This window comes from Lygodium microphyllum, chromosome 18 (assembly GCF_053477565.2).
Source record: "Lygodium microphyllum isolate KBCC chromosome 18, Lygodium_microphyllum_v1.1.10, whole genome shotgun sequence".
In the NCBI taxonomy this organism is placed as follows: Eukaryota; Viridiplantae; Streptophyta; class Polypodiopsida; order Schizaeales; family Lygodiaceae; genus Lygodium; species Lygodium microphyllum.
In genome coordinates, this window is record NC_141152.1 from 16,875,546 (window position 1) to 16,892,239 (window position 16,694).

The window sequence follows — 16,694 nt, forward strand, 5'->3', positions numbered from 1 at the left end:
CACACCCTCGCCATAGCAAATACATTTTCTTTGTGTGCCCTTAAGGTACGGTAAGATACATTTTACTGCTTCCCAATGTGCTTTGCCAGGATTTGACATGAACTTGCTTACAACTCCCACTGCATAAGCAATGTCAGGTCTAGTGGCAACCATAGGATACATGAGTGAACCACAAGCTGAAGCATAAGGAACACCCTTCATAGTATTGGCTGCCTTATCATCTTTTGGGCAATCTTCTTTGCTAAGCTTAAGATAGGGTGGAAAAGGTACACTAAGAGGCTTAGCATCAGCCATAGAAAAACGATCAAGTGCTTTGCTGATGTACTTTTCTTGTGAGAGAAATAAGAGTCGTTGCTCTCTATCTTGTGTTACACGCATGTCCAAAATATGAACAGCTGCACCCAAATCCTTTATAGAAAAGGCTGAATTCAGTTGCTTTTTCAATGCATTAATCTGGCTTTTATGCTTACCAGCAATAAGCATATCATCCAGATAAAACACAGTATAACAAGGCTTCCATCATCAGCCTTCTTAATATATAAGCAGTGATTTGCACTACTACTGTTAAAACCATGTGAGAGCATGAAGGCATCATTCTATTTATACCATTGTCTAGGAGCCTGTTTCAAACCATACAAGCTTCTCTTAAGCTTACATATCAAATGCTCCTTTCCATGTATAACAAAGCCTTCGGGCTGTTTCATGTATAGCTCTTCTTCCAGATCACCATGTAGAAATGCAGTTCTAATATCCATCTGATCAAGTTCAAGATCCATAGATGCTACAATGGCAAATAACACTCGAAGAGTGGTCATTTTGACAACAGGAGAAAACACTTCCCGAAAATCAATGCCCTCCTTTTGTGTATACCCCTTAGCCACATGTCTGGCTTTGTATTTGGGTTTTCCATCCACACATTTGATTTTATAGACCTAGTTGTTAGGAATGGCTTTTCTATCCTTGGGCAATGTAACCAAATCCCAAGTATCATTTTGATACAATGAACTCATTTCTTCTTGCATAGCTAGCTCCCACTTTTTCTTTAACTCACATGATAAGGCATTTTTATATGTAAGAGGCTCATCTTCATGTGTGAGCAAAATGCAGTCCAAAGAAGGATCAAATCTTTCTATAGGTCTTCTTACACATGGAGACCTGCTTATCCAATGATCTGTGTTATGAGGTAATGGATCGACGTCCAAGGGAATGTCAATGACCTCTTTGTTTGGCTGCTGAATTGCATGTTCAGGTTGCTGTAATTCATTTTCAGCATGCTGATTTATGTGCCCACAGCCTCCCCTTGCTGCCCATTTTCATCTGGCTAAGTGATGATACGTTGATTGTCATAATTAGTATCAAAAGGAGCTGAATTTTCAGTGGCTGATGACTGCTCAAGTAACTGATCATACCGAAGTTTAACTTTCTTTTTGTCTGACTCACTAGATGTGACATTTTTCAGCAGCTTTGACTCATTGAATATCACATCCCGACTGCTTAGCACCTTTTTTATGCTTGGAATCCAGACTCGATAGCCCATTTCACCTTCATCTCCATAACCCATGAAGATGCCTCTATGAGATTTCATGTCAAGTTTGGTTTTGCTATCAACAGGTACATGTACATAGCATTCGCAGCCAAAGACTCTTAAGCGGTTATATGAAGCAGTTTGCTAGACCAAACCTCTTCAGGGATGCCACTGTCAAGTGCACGATGTGGAGATCGGTTGCAAATATGCACCGCGGTTTTAAGTGCCTCTTCCCAAACGATTGCGAGAGATTAGCTGTGGACAGCATGCACCGAATCTTCTCACATAACATGCGATTCATTCGCTCAGCCACACCATTAGAAGATGTGGATTGTAAGGAATTGTAAGCTCTGAATTATTCCCATTGTCATCACAAAACTTATTGAATTCTTTAGATACATACTCTCCCCCATTATTTGTTCTCATGTATTTTAGCTTTAGGCCTTTTTGAGTATTAAGCCAATGCATAAAACCTTTTAAAAGCATCCAATCCCTCACTTTTCTGCTTAAGGAAGTAGACCCATAGCTTCCTAGAATGGTCATTAATAAAAGACACAAAATAACGAAAACCACTATGAGTTTTTATTGGCATGGTGCAAACATCAGAAAGGACTAAATCCAAGATACATGCCTTCTTAGAGGCTCCATGAGAGTAGGGACTCTTTACATGTTTACCAAAGACACAATCATCACAAAAATCAAGCTTTGAGCTTTTCACATCAACTCTTGCAACAAGTGAAGAGAGTGCATGCAAACCCTTTTGGCTCATATGTCCAAGACACTTGTGCTACAACTCCAAGTGTGACTGTACTTATGCAACTGCAACAAACTTTCCAGGAAGTGCCTTGTAGTAGAGATAATATAGAGTCCTCTCTTTACCACCTCTAGTAACTAGCATAGATCCTTTCTGTATTTTCCACATACCACGACTAAAAGTAACGAAATAGCCTTTGCTGTCTAGCTGCCCAACACAAAGCAAGCTCTTCATGGTGCCAGGAACATACCTAACATCATGAAGCATTAATTCTTGACCATTTTCTAGAGCCAGGTGTATAGTGCCCATTCCTTCAATATCACATGCATGATTGTTGCCAAGGTAGCATTTTCCAAGTTTACCTTTTGCATAAGCAGAAAAACACTCCAGAGATGGAGTTCCGTGAAAAGAAGCACCGTTGTCAACAATCCACGATTGTGACAAACCATCGTGAGCTGACAATAAGGCATCTATCACATTTGTTTTAGTGATACACATATCCTCCACTGTCATAGCAAGCGGATCTGAAAATGCAACCAACAAATCAACATCTTTATCATCTTCTATTTCCTCAATAACAACACTAGATACCACATTTTCTGTTTCTATCTCTTTAGGGGTAGAGTTGCAGTCCTTGTTATTCTTTTTGCCTTTTGCATTAGCTTGATTCTTACGTTCTTGTTCCTTTTTAAAGTACCTACAATCGGGCTTTTTATGCCCTTTGCGACCACATTGATAACAAGTTACATCTTGCTGTTTTTCCTTGCTTTTGCTACGATTTTTGTTTTTATTTGCAGCGTTATAGCTTTGTTCAGGTCTTCCTCTTACATTGTAGGGTGATTCACTGTTTTTCCCACTTGCCTTGTGTTTAATCTCTTCGTTCAGAATAGAACCACGCACACCATCAAACGTCAAGTTGGGGTTATTGCTCAATGACACAACCAATGCTTCCCATGAATCGGGCAAGGTCATGAGCAAGAAGATAGCCCTCAATTTAGAATAAAAAATTGGCAAACCTGCATCCTGTAACTAGCTCAAAATACCAGTGAAAGCATTCAAATGCTTTGAGACTTGTTTGGACTTATCAAGCTTCAAGTTGATCAACTTCCGCATGAGATGTACTTGATTGACAGGAGTTGTATTCTCATAAGTAGCCTTAAGCTTTTCCTAAACTACATAGGCAGTATCAAGCCCCTTTATATCAACCAAGATATCATTTGTGACGGCCATTTTAATGTATGTAATGGCCTTTTTATTCATTTTAGTTCAATCCTCATCTGACAAAACAACAAGCTTATGTGCTTCTAAAGCATCATCACAATCCTTTAGAAAGAGTATATCCTGTATACGATCTTTCTAAAGATCAAAACTATTTCCGTCAAATTTACGAGTCACAAAGAGATTCGTTTTGGCAGATGTAGATGCACTGCTAGCCATCTTCAGCAATACACAACTGCAATAAAGGGCTGAATTCTTTCAGCCAATAGCAAGGTTTCTGAATTGTAACAGCAAGTACACACTCTTGTACTTCCAAAGTGTCCAAGAAGTAGATGTTTAGCTGCAAATTTCAGTCTCAAGTACTGAATACAGCATATGCACGAATCAAATCTGATACATTTGCATTAAGGATAGCTCCCACTTCAGTAGTACATCACCAAAATTCACAAATGCAATGATCCAAATGTTGTATTTACCACTGTTTCACTGCATAATGAGTATTCAGCAATACATGTACCAAGAGAAGCTGCCCTTTTTCAACATTTGAAGCATCCAAAACTCTAAAGACTCCCACTCAGGAGTGAATTTGCTGCAAATTTCACTGTCTAGTCTCAAAACGATTCAAAAGTACATCTCCAATGTGAAAAGCCCCAAAATTTCTGCAGTGAATTTGCTCCAATTGCATAAATACATCTTCTCGAGCATCAAGTGCGGGCTAATTTTGCAGAATTTTCATGATTTCTGTAAAAGCCCCAAATTTCGGGGTCCAATAGTGCACAATTTCCAAGAAATTGCCTCATCCAAGCAAACATTTCACTTGCATTTGAGAATCCCCAAAAATTTCTGAGGCCTGTGCACTCAATGTTTGCAATTTATGATCTAGAGGTCATTGCAATATGTGTTAGGCACCAAATTTGGGAAACGCCCCAAATTTTAAGACACAGATTTGCACTCTGTGCTTGTATGTCTGAACATCCGGTAGAGAGGGGAAAATACAATGAAGTAAATTAAAGAGAAAAATGGCCCATTGACCTTATGCCTCTGCCCGTCGTTCGTGCAGCCGAAACTCCGTGTGCACCTGTTGGCTTTGCGTGCGTCTGACGCACCGTGTTGGTTATGTCGTACACTGGTTCTAGGTGTTGGTCCGGGTTGCGTGAAGATCGCAAGTGCCTTTTGCCCCGATGGCAATCTGTCACTTGTCGTGCTCTGGACAGCTGGTCTGGTTCTGACGATTGTCTTTGCTTACGTGTCGTTTGGCTTCGCCTGTTACTTGTTCACCTACTTCCCAACAGCCCGATTGACTTGTTGTGCAGTCTTCGACTAACTTGTCGTGTCGCCTGCTCCTCAACAGTCCACCAGTGTTATGCCTGCTTTTCCCAATGACGACGACTACACTCTTTGCAGAGACGAAGCAGAAGCAGATAGAGAAAGAGAGCTGTGAGTTGAGAGCAGACACGGTGATCGAGGAGTTCAATGACCCAGAGCTGAAGAGTGTTTGACAGTGATAGTGTAAGAGTGAGTTTTCGGATAGGTGTGTACTAGTGTGGTACACACAAAGAATAAAAGAATGTATTTATACTTAGGGTACGGTACACTTACACCCGCTAGGGTGGGTTCACATGTGTGAAGTAATATATACACGGGAAAGTGCGTAAAGGGTCTTTACACCCAATAGATTACTCAACCAAAGAGAGTGCACCACGAAAATCCTTATGACCAGCGGACATTAAGCTGTCCACTTGAATCACTCTTTGTTGCCATGGAGCTCATAACACCATTGTTAGCAATAAAAGAGTCTTCTATGGCTAAATGGTTAAGGCATATCGCTGGAAGGGCTTTCTTGTATTGTTGACATCCTTGTGTACCATTGGAGGTGTCGTCACTGTGTGGCTTACGTCAACTTGCATCACCAGCTCCACATCAGACATCTGGACTGCCATGCTTCCAACAGCCCTTGCAGAACCTTTTTTGGGTGGTTTTGTGGTGGTGGGGGGAAGGGGAGAAAGATGTGAAATCCATCAAAATTTTCCCTATCCATCAGCCTGATTGATTTTCAAGGCTTGAATTTGATAAAAAAGTTTGAGGCACCTACCTCCTAAATGTGCTCAAATCAAACTAGAGTAAGAATAGACAATTTGAACAGCACTAAGTAATGTGGACAAGAAGGTAGAACTGAGCCATGAAATAAAATCACCCCCAAAAGCTTGGTAAGGAAAGTGCTATCAATACTCTATACTGCTGAAGAGCCATGCTACTGTGCTGCTGCCTAGATCTGGAACAGCATAGGTACAACCTCCTTCTGTTTACTTTCTATCCAGATCTTAGTTCCCTACTGAGTGGACTTGTTTGCTCAACATTTTTCTCAATATTTTGAGTGGGTGTTGCTCATTTTGAGTCTAGCCTCCTTTTTTTGTACTCTTTGACACAAATAGTTTCTATTGAAGGTGGGAGGTTGAAGCTGGAGCTATCTTGCTCTAGTGCTTTGGCTACAGAATCATTCCTGCTATAGTTTTTTGGCTTGATGTTTGGAATGCAGATTGTTAAGTTTTATTCTGTGTGATGATTGTGAAATCATGCCTTTTCATATTACTCTTCTTAGCTTTACTCATGGAAGCGGGATCCTCCTGGTAACCATACATTGGGTCTCAGTTTCCATTATCTGTGTTCTGAATTATACTGAAGATATTTGATAGTGGTATAAGACACAATGTAAGTCTGTTTCTGTAAAAACATGTTCTTTAATGACAGAAGCGGGATCCTCCTGGTAACCATACATTGGGTCTTAGATTCCATTATCTGTGTTCTGAATTATACTGAAGATATTTCATTGTGGTTTAAGACACAATGTAAGTCTGTTTCTGTAAAGACAATGTTCTTTAATCACAGAAGCGGGATCCTCCTGGTAACCATACATTGGGTCTCAGATTCCATTATCTGCGTTCTGAAGGATACTGAAGACATTTCATACTGGTTTAGACTCAATGTATGTCCGTTTCTTTAAAGACAATGTTCTTTTCTGGGCCCTGGGATATCATATCAGGGAATTCACTCCTTTTATATCTGAAGAGCTGAACATGCTCAACCAACATTTTCACTTGGCGGGGTGCAGCAGCTACATTTGTTGTGCCAAAGGTTACTATAATGGTGGAATTTTGGAACAAAGCTGGGCTGTTTGATCAATACTGAGTAATCAATAGAGCAAGCAAAGACTGTTTGACTTATTTGACTGATGCGCTCTGTACTTCTGTTTCAATCCTTGAAGTGAAACTGACTGGTTAGTAAGTTAGAGTGGTGTACGTCTGAAAACTGATGCTTTGCTACTAGAGATGAGTATTTGAATTGTCAATTAAAGTGGTGATCCATGTGCTGGAGATTAATAGAAGAAGTAGCCTAACAATAATTTCCTTTGTACCTTGTGTATGGGTTTAATGTGTGAACTACAATTTGCAGGTTGCTCAGGCGTGATCCAATGGGTGCCTTGAGTTATGGCCATAATCCACCCGGGTTTATCCGTAAGAGCTCAACTTTAGAGGCTGGGCGCCCATCTGACATGGAAACTGTGGTTGCTTTGAGGAATGGAGAGGTTCTTGGTCGACAGACTGTTCTCAAAAGTGACCATTGTCCAGGATGTCAGAATCTGAACCTTATAGAAAGAGTTGAAGGAGCTCCTAACTTCAGACAAGTGGCTGGTTTTCCAGTCTATGGTGTAGCTAATCCAACAAAGGATGGGATTCTAGCTGTCCTGTGTCGTATTGGTGGAGATAAAGGTGGACGTCCAGTATTGTGGCATAATATGCGGGAAGAGCCAGTAGTCTATATCAATGGAAAACCATTTGTTCTCAGAGAGGTGGAACGCCCCTTCAAGAATATGCTTGAGTACACTGTAAGTCTTTTGGCTAGAGACAAAGGTTGAATGACCTAGTGCAATGGTGAATACTATTGAATACCTTCAATTTACTTGGTTTCTCTGGTATTTGCAGGGCATAGATAGGGAAAGGGTAGGAAGAATGGAGGCTCGTCTGAAAGAAGATGTTTTGAGAGAAGCAGAACATTTCAATGGTGCAATAATGGTAAATCATGAAACAGAGGATGGTCAAATATTTGATGCTTGGGAGAAAGTAACTCCTCAGACTGTGCAGACACCGCTTGAAGTCTTTAAGTGTTTGGAATCAGAGGGTTTTCCTGTTGAATATGCTCGAGTGCCTATCACTGATGGGAAGGCACCTAGGAGTTCTGATTTTGGGGCTCTTGCTGTCAGGATCGCATCTGCTGCCAAGAACACTGCATTAGTGTTCAATTGCCAGGTACTTGATTATTCTTTGTCCTTTTTACATGTAGTGTGCTTGCTACTCCTGCTGCACAGTCATTGTCTGGAGGGTCATCTAGAGTGGTTTTTTTCCTTACATTTTGAAGGACATCTATCAGTTCTGGTTTAGCTTCTATTTCTTGTTCAAGTGTTCTGCCTGCACAGGACACTCAGCTATTTCAGCTATCAGAGTGGATAGATATTATTCACACCATTCCATTGCTGGGCTTCTAGGGAGAGCTAAAGAAAACTCCGAGGACAAGGGGAAGTTTAGAAGCCAGAGGCCCTCTTCTTGTTTTAGAGGGATGAAGATCCACTAGCTTTGTAAGTGACCAATGTGGTCTTTTTCTTTCCCTGACGTGCTGTATGAGGATGCCATCGAATGGAGAGCCGCCAGCCTACTGCAATGTGGATGCATTTTGAACTGATGGGCTATCGTTTCATCTACATGAAGCTGATCTCTTTATTCTATTGGGGTACCGAGGTCAAACAACTCAAGTGTGGCCTTAAGAGGTTGGCAACCCCTCTTGAGTTCTGCACTCTTTTTTGAGCCTTAGCATGTTGTTGCTTGATTAGATAAGGCCTTTGTTGGGTACAGGTGTCCACTTGTGAGCTGGTTCCACCAGTTCCCAGCTTTATATGGTCATGCTGCAAATTGAGATCAATGCAAGTGTGCTATAGATGCTGGAGCCTCTGCATTAAGGGATATGAAAATTAACGGAAAAGATTGGAGTCCTGTGATATAAAACAGGACCTCCTGCTTTGGAAGATACACCATTCCTAGGCTGGCCTTCTGCTGCAACCACGTTAAATCTGTGATCGCAAAGGCTAAGTGGAACAGGCAGAGTACAATTCTAATACACGATATGACTGTGAAAGTAGAGGAGTAGGTCAATACAGGCCAAATCTTCCCAACTATGATGCAATTAGGCTGGGAAATTGGAGGAGCGAGTCCTTACACCACAGTTCTGCCCAAGTACGATTTAATCATGCTCTTGCTGCTAGCTGATCAGCTGGCGTGACCGGGGCATACAGGTGGCTATGCCGATTCGTGATCCTCTCCTGCTGCCTGTGATTCCTTTCCAGTGATGCAACTAATTAAATTGCTGCGTGTAAGGAAAATCAAGTGGTAATGGCTGCAAAAGTGAAAGATTGAGTCTTTGTAAGGCTGAATCTGCCCAACTATTGTCCAATTAGGCTGCAAAAGTGGAGGAAGGTTTGTTACAGGCCAATTCAGCCCAAGTATTCTGGGGTGACTTACTGCTAGTGGACCAGCTGGCGTGACTGGGTATCCTGATGGCATAGCCACCTTGTGATCCCCTCCTGCTGCCTGTGCTTCCATGCATTGCCTACTATGTGCATTTATATTGCAATGTGTGGCACTATTGTTGCTAGCTGATATTGACCTTTGCTGAATGCTTGTGCTGACAAAGAAACTGTAGCATGTCAAGAAAGCAAATTATCCCCAGGAAGGATGCTTGCATATTGAATGATACTAAATTGCTGGTGAAGAAGACCTCTCAGATGGGCAATGTGAATGCGGACTCAAGAAAGAGAATAAAAAATGAATGAATTCCATTTAGTCTAGTTATGCGAGCAGCATTCGAAATGCAGAAAGTGGAACAATCTTCATATGTGGCTGCACAGGATTTGTCAATTTGTGTTTTTTGAAAACAATCCTGTGGATGCATGGAAGGGCTGGCTACATGACTCCAAATCTGAGACAGAAACCTTTTACTTTCCTTTTCTGGTCGCAATATTTATTCAATAACCATTCTTGGACCTGTAGTTGTAGCTTATCAAATGTATGCTCTAGCATACCTTCACAGAATGATCTAAAAAGACTCACATAGACAACACATAACCCTAGTATCCGGCTCACTCCTAATTTAATTTTTTGAAAAGTCCCTGCAATGCACGCATTGCACGTGAGGTTGGTTAGGTCTCCTTATCATCTCTTGGAGCTTGGCCAGCTCCAGCCTTACATCCGCCAATTCTTGGCTCGGGTCAATACTCTTTTCTTTCTCTTGGGCTCTCTGGAAGCACAACGTTATGATGGACTGTGATGAACCGGAAGCACAACATAATGATGGCTGGGAACGCATGGAAAGATCGCTAGTCATGATGATAGCACGTATGATAAGGGTGTTGAAATGCATGGATCTAGAGCATGGCTATGGCAGATGGAACACAAAGAGAATGTTCATGGTGACATAGACTGAAGAGACCAACTGCTACTCAAGTGAATTAGGTTCCAAGATGGAAGCTTGGACTCATAAACACAATCTTGAGTATGAGATCGAGAATGACCAAGACACTAATTGAAATGGGAAAGCGTCATGATATTGCATTCATCATATATGAAAAAGTGGTAGTCAAGTACAATGCTTTATAGTTGTTGGATGGGTAGCAAATTCACTTCTGTGCATATGGGATTCTTGCAGCCTGCATGTCCTAAGCACAGAACTACATTATACAAAGAGGCCACAGTAGGTGTGATTGTAAATATCTCAACACCCCCCCTCAATCACAACCAAGAAAGACATTGAGTATACAAAGGCTGTCATTAATAGAACCTTGCTAAGTGTAGACAAGGAAAGAACCAACCATACAAAGCTAGAGTTGTTACAAGGCCTCACTAAGTATGTAGAGGCTGTAGTGTGCAGAGGTTACATGAGGAGTTTACAAGCTTATGTTTGAAGAATTAGGGCTAGGCATTACAAGGCTAAAAAGGTCTAGTAAAAATTGGGTCAAGGACCGGAAGACCCTTGCAGTTTTCAGCATTTCTTTTGACATAGATCTTCAATTCATTGCAGGTCTTCTTGTCGATGTAGTCCAGCTTGCTCATTTTGATCTTGTACTTGTTCTTCACTTTGCTTGCAGCTTTATTGTCCCCTGCTTTGATCTTTTGGTCCTCTTCTTCTAGGTTCTCCTGGTTTTCTCTTTTATTGACTTTGCTTGTAACAGTTGCATCAGTCTTTATATCCATGTCCCCCTCTAAGCAATGGTATCATCTTTGAGGTTTGCATGAATACTGAGGTAGCTTAAATGTCTTCAAAAGCTTCAAATGAGATCATTGATTGCACTTTAGAACAAGTAAGTCTATCCATCCTTGGAAGTGGAATAAACAAGTCTTCTATGTAATTGAAATGAGCAGCAACTCTTCATGAGAAGCATCCACCTAAAGACCTTCATGTTTGGCATTAGTATGACCAGGAATAGCTTCAAATGACTGAGAATAACCAACAATCCAGATGATCTTGAATGTGTTAAAAATACAAGTGCCAAGAAGCACTAGACTTAGTATCAAGAGATACTATGTAATTCAAGGACTTGATATTGATTCTTGAGCTGTGATCACTTCCCTCGCTGATTTGAATGAGGCACTAAGCAGATCAGAGTTGCAAATTGTTGGTTGACCCCAAAGGAATGAAAAATTGAATAGGCTTATGAGTTTTGAGCTCAAGGGCTATGGCTGCCCTGTGTTTAGGGTTCACAGGTGACTGGTTTTTTTATGATAGCAGCGTGTACAACTGATCATTGTGGGAGATATCTGGTGGGTAGAAATCTTATGAGGTGGGCTTCAAAAGCCCTATGTTTGCAGAGAAGATCGCGGCCTATGCGCGCAGCAACAACAGTAGTACGACCTGCTCTGTGCCTTTTTGAGACAACGATGACGAATTCAGGCAATATCGGCTCTTGTAGTGCGCAATGTTGAGATCTGTCGTGATGGAGTGAAGTGCCCTGAATCAGAGATCAAATCCCTAGGAGGAAGCTCATGAAGATATGCCTTGTATAGAGAGATCCAGGAGCTCGAAGGAGGGAGGGTGCAGGCTAGCTATGGCTGCCACAAGCTTGATTGAAGATACAAGTGAAAATAGAAGTGGAAGATGAGATCTTGAGCAAGTATTGATCTGACTAGAGATGGAGAGGGACTAGAGGAGCAACGAGAAGAGCTGAGCCATGCTCATCATGGCTCTGATACCATGTTGAAATGCATGGATCTAGAGCATGGCTATGGTGGATGAAACACAAAGAGAATGTTCATGATGACATAGACCGAAGAGACCAACTGTTACTCAAGTGAATTAGGTTCCAAGATGGAAGCTTGGACTCATAAACACAATCTTGAGTATGAGACTGACAATGACCAAGACACCAACTGAAATGGAAAAGCATTATGATATTGCATTCATCATATATGAAAAAGTGGTAGTCAAGTACAATGCTTTATAGTTGCTGGATGGGTAGTAGTTTCCCTCTCTGTGCATATGGGATTCTTGCAATCTGCATGTCCTAAGCCCAAAACTACCTCATACAAAGAGGCCACAGTAGGTGTGATTGTAAATATCTCAACAAAGGGAAAAAGTCTCAGTATCACAGGAGATCACATGGGCAGAATTAGGCCCTGCACCCATGGTAGTTGAGGCATTATTCCAAGCAATTACTTTCCTTCAGAGGATATGGCAGCTTCCTAAAGACCGATATCCTAGACTAGCACTGGAGTCTTCAAGACAGCTTGCAGCAGAGGGAGATAGATAGTGTTGGTATGCACACATGAGCACGTGACTGAATGTACATGGCATGAGTACAGATAGACTTATGGCAGCTTCCTAAAGACCGATATCCTAGACTAGCACTGGAGTCTTCAAGACAGCTTGCAACAGAGGGAGATAGACAGTGTTGGTATGCACACATGAGAACGCGGCTGAATTTACATGGCATGAGTACAGATCGACTACCACCATTTGATTACAGCCTCGACTGCCCTACTTTGAGCCTGCCTTAGTCGTGTAGAGCTGAATAGTGTGATTAGGGCAAACATCACTAAAGTGGAGGTAGAAAGGACTTGGTCCAAGCCCCCTTTCCCATTAAGCACAAAAACGGCACAATACCAAAGTCACTTCTTGCAGCTTTCTCATGACGGTTTCATAGTGAGGCCTAGATACATGGATGCTTAATTGTCCCAGGACTCCGAGTTGCTATTGGTTAGATCCGCACCTCATTGCATCAGCTGATGATTGAGACAGGTCAATGGAGCCATATTGCAGCCGATGAGAGAATGTGCCTGCTTTGTGGATGGGAGCCAGAGACGGAGGAGCACTACATTTGTAGATTACTGTATACTATGATATCGGAGGCTGCTATCATTGCCTCTCTAAGGAGGGTTTTGGACCACTAAGACGATGATGCAGTATGAGGACCAAAGATGTTTGGGTCTTTTCTTGCTAGAGCTCTGACGATGCAGAGTATTATTGTTACAGGATAGGAGGCGACCCTAGCATCATCCACGTCTCCAGAGAGCAGTTACAGACTACTTTAGCATAGTTGAACCCCTAGACGCGACCACCCCAGATACTACAACTCCTACTGATAGCTGTTGTTGAGATACATTATCTGGAGGCATCACAATTGACAGAGCTACAATGCTATGCAGAGCACGATGCCCTAGAGTACGTACTCAACAACATAGGTGTGCCCATATGTGCCACATTCGCATCATGATTGCTCGTTATAGAGGCAGATTGGCGCGGTGACTTAGTCGGAGGTAGCTTATAGAGTCTTGGTGGATTCCATAGACTGAGGGGGAGATACCCTACACTCTTGATCTTTTTAAACTTAGTTTTTTTTTTGGTTCCTAGTTTCTATACTTCTCATTCCAATATACCATGTAAACTTACACATAAATTTTATCTCTTCTTATTTGATGAGAGATGATGATACCAATTGTATTGGTTATGGTCTCATAGGCCACTCTGGTCTTTTAGAGACGTTAATAGATCTTTCTTTCTTTCTTTTTGGCTCAATCTCTCGCTAGTGGTCATGGCTCTCTCTGAGGTTCTAGAGGTTGCACTATCTTGACTTGCGGTCCTTGAGCTTATGCCTTTGAGTAGATCATTCGAAGACCCTAGCTGGCACATCCCTTTGTAGGGTTGAGTTACTTACGAAGGCCTTGTAAAGCTCTTTGCTTTGGCTTGCCCTTAATGAAGCTGTATTGGCGTGGATGAATCAAGTGCGGAAATACTTTCTGCAACTTGTTTGCAATGATTTTAGAAAATATTTTATATAAAGAAACCATAACAGAGATGGGTCTCTATTGTTTCAAGGAGGATGGAGAGGGAACCTTGGGCAATAACCGAATGACAACAATCTTCCAATTTGAAGGCATCTCACCAGAATTCCACACTTGCTGACATAGATGTGATAATGGGTCCTTAAGTTGCTCCACATGGGCCGAAAACAATTCATTAGGAAGCCCATCCCAACCAGGGCTTTTCCTTCGAGGCAAATGAGACAACACCTCTTCCACTTCCTCCTTTGAAATATCTGCCTCCATCAAATCAACCCATTCTAGCTTAACCTGGTTAGCAACCAAATTGCAAATATATTTGTGAGCAGACAAAACTGCATACAGAAGAGTCTGTTGCGGGCCCAACAACGATTTATAAAAGGCAATGTACTTCCACTTCCTCCTCCGAAATATTTGCCTCCATCAAATCAACCCATTCTAGCTTAACCTGGTTAGCAACCAAATTGCAAATATATTTGCGAGCAGAAAAAACCGCATACGGAAGAGTCTGCTGCGGGCCTAACAATGATTTATAAAAGTCAACGCACATTTGAATGATGGAAGTAGGTTCAGTCACCATAACACCTTACTCATCCATCAAGTACACAATATTTTCACAAGCATATTCCTGATGCAATCAAGCAAAAAATTCATGAGATTGGCAGTTATTGTCGTGTAAAGCTTTTGCTCTGGCCAGCAATTTGTATCTAGCATATTCCACTTCCTGTAAGGATTGAACTCTGCCTTTCAACCATTCTATGCATGTAAGCAAGTCATCATTGGAGTCCCCCAACTCACACAAAGACAACAAGTAGGTCAACCATGCTTGTGCATGCTGCAATTCAGCGCGTAAAGAGGAAGCATGCTGAATACCATATTGTCGGGATAACGATCGAGCTTTATCCCTAAATATATCCCAAGCTTGCATCCCTCCAGTGAGGACCTAGGAGCCAAAAGAAGTAATCAGTTGCTGAATATATTCCAAAAACTGATTTTGCAGCAGAAATGAATGATTGAAACGAAGAGGCAAGTGGGCAAGGAGGGCCTTAAAGGCATGGACAGGGCTATGATTCAGCTCCAAGACTAAAGGATAGTGATCTGACAAAACATGCTTTCTCTCCACCTACATATCAGTAACTTTAGGAAGAAAAGTGTCACTCTGGCAAATATAGATCCGATCTAGTCGGGCCCAAGTATTTGGATGCTAAAGAGAGCGATAAGTATATCCGGCCTAAGAAGGATGGAATCAAGACCACATGTGTTTCAAGGGTATGGCTACCAGAGCATCCCATGCTTGTCGTTCAAGACCATCCATGATCGAGTGGTGTGAAGTTGCTTGATCCATAGATACACATGCATTGAAGTCACCCAGAACAAAGCCTGGACAAGCGAGGCAGTGCAAATCATCCCAGAGTTGAGGACATTCTCGAGCAGTAGAAGGAGCATACACCCCCACTAGCCACAAAACCACTCCGTTATAAAGGATTTCTAGAAAAAAAACTGAATAATCCTTGTATACATAGGTAGATCTTGCCAAAGCATGTCGTTTATGCTCCATAGCACAAAAAACATCCTAGTTTCGAGTTAACACTGTTTTCCATAGTCGATGCTGCTTACTGTCGGAAGAAACACCTTTCACATTCCATAAAGCAATTTTTATGATAACACAAAGAAAAAAACTAATGAACCATCCCTTTCCCTTTCCCTTTAACATCAACAACTTTAGTTGCTTGAAAATTTTCCAATTCACTTTAGATCACATCTACCAAATCTACTCTCTACAAACTAGCAATTGAATCACGGGAAGGAAACTGTTGTTGCTGAGAGCGGTAAACATCACAAGGAGGCACAAGCCTCCCTCACAGATCAAAGCGCAAAGCAGAATTGGAAGCCCTTTTATCCTCTGCAGCGAGTGTAGGAGAAAGCAAGGGTTGAGGTTTCATGTAGAAACCCCTACCTCTACGTTGAAAAGTTTGAGTGATAGGCAATGGAGGTGGGTGGGCGGGAGACAAACGAGGCTCCTGTCTAGCATTGCGTCTAACCACAATGGCCCAAGAATTATCCTACAGAGGCTAATGTTGACCAATCGAAAGCGATGCACCCTCTATACCAGTTTGAGACACATTCTTCTTTCCATCATCATGACCACGTTGGACAAGTGACTCATGATTCGCTTGTGGCTGCTGTACCACTTGGGATGATGCTCATGCACATCCGTGACAAGAACCATTGAACTTTGCAAAACATCAGCTTCTATCACATTCAGAATTGAAATGGCCCGATTGGCCACACCTGAAACAATGACCAGCAAATGTTCCCCATTTCAGCTCATAAACCAATGTTTGCAATCCCGGAATCTCGAACTGGACTTTAGTCGGTGGGCGAGGTTTCCCGTATCCCAAAGCATGCATCTCTATTCCTATTGCGGGAGGCCAACCGAGGCTCCACCAATACTTCACCAAGAGTTCTCAACACCAAAGGTAGAAGTCTCCAAAGATGCACAGGAAAATCAACTACCTCAACCCAAATAGGACATGCCTGCCTAAGTACTTCCTTAAATTCTGCCATAGGTCTCCAGGGGACCATGTGTACTAATTGACCATCCATAAACAAAGGGATACGTTGCATAATAAAAGCAGGAAATTCAGGGGAGTGAAAAAGGACTTCGAAGAACCCCTTCTGCCCATCATAAATCTCTTCAACAAGGGGGCCCTGCACTTGTGCTGAAGCATCATCTAGACTCATCTCAGCACTGACAAGCATAGACTGCAACCGTGCATGAATTCTAGTGATCAAAGAAGTCCTTCCCATGAAGTAGAAG

The 16,694-nt window shown here is 42.0% G+C and overlaps 1 protein-coding gene across 11 annotated transcripts in view; it reads left to right on the forward strand.

Annotated features, from left to right (window-relative positions):
* Positions 1-16,694, forward strand: part of LOC148020630 (metal ion-binding protein) — a 186,877-nt gene that overhangs the window by 120,974 nt on the left and 49,209 nt on the right. For all 11 annotated transcript variants that reach the window (XR_015694573.1, XR_015694571.1, XR_015694572.1 and 8 more), the window contains 2 exons: positions 6,948-7,380; positions 7,478-7,801. Coding sequence is in view for 8 of the 11 variants with exons in the window: in XM_087698428.1 (XP_087554554.1) it covers positions 6,948-7,380; positions 7,478-7,801 (757 nt within the window). In the remaining 3 variants the exon portion in view is untranslated. The remainder of the gene's footprint in view (positions 1-6,947; positions 7,381-7,477; positions 7,802-16,694) is intronic.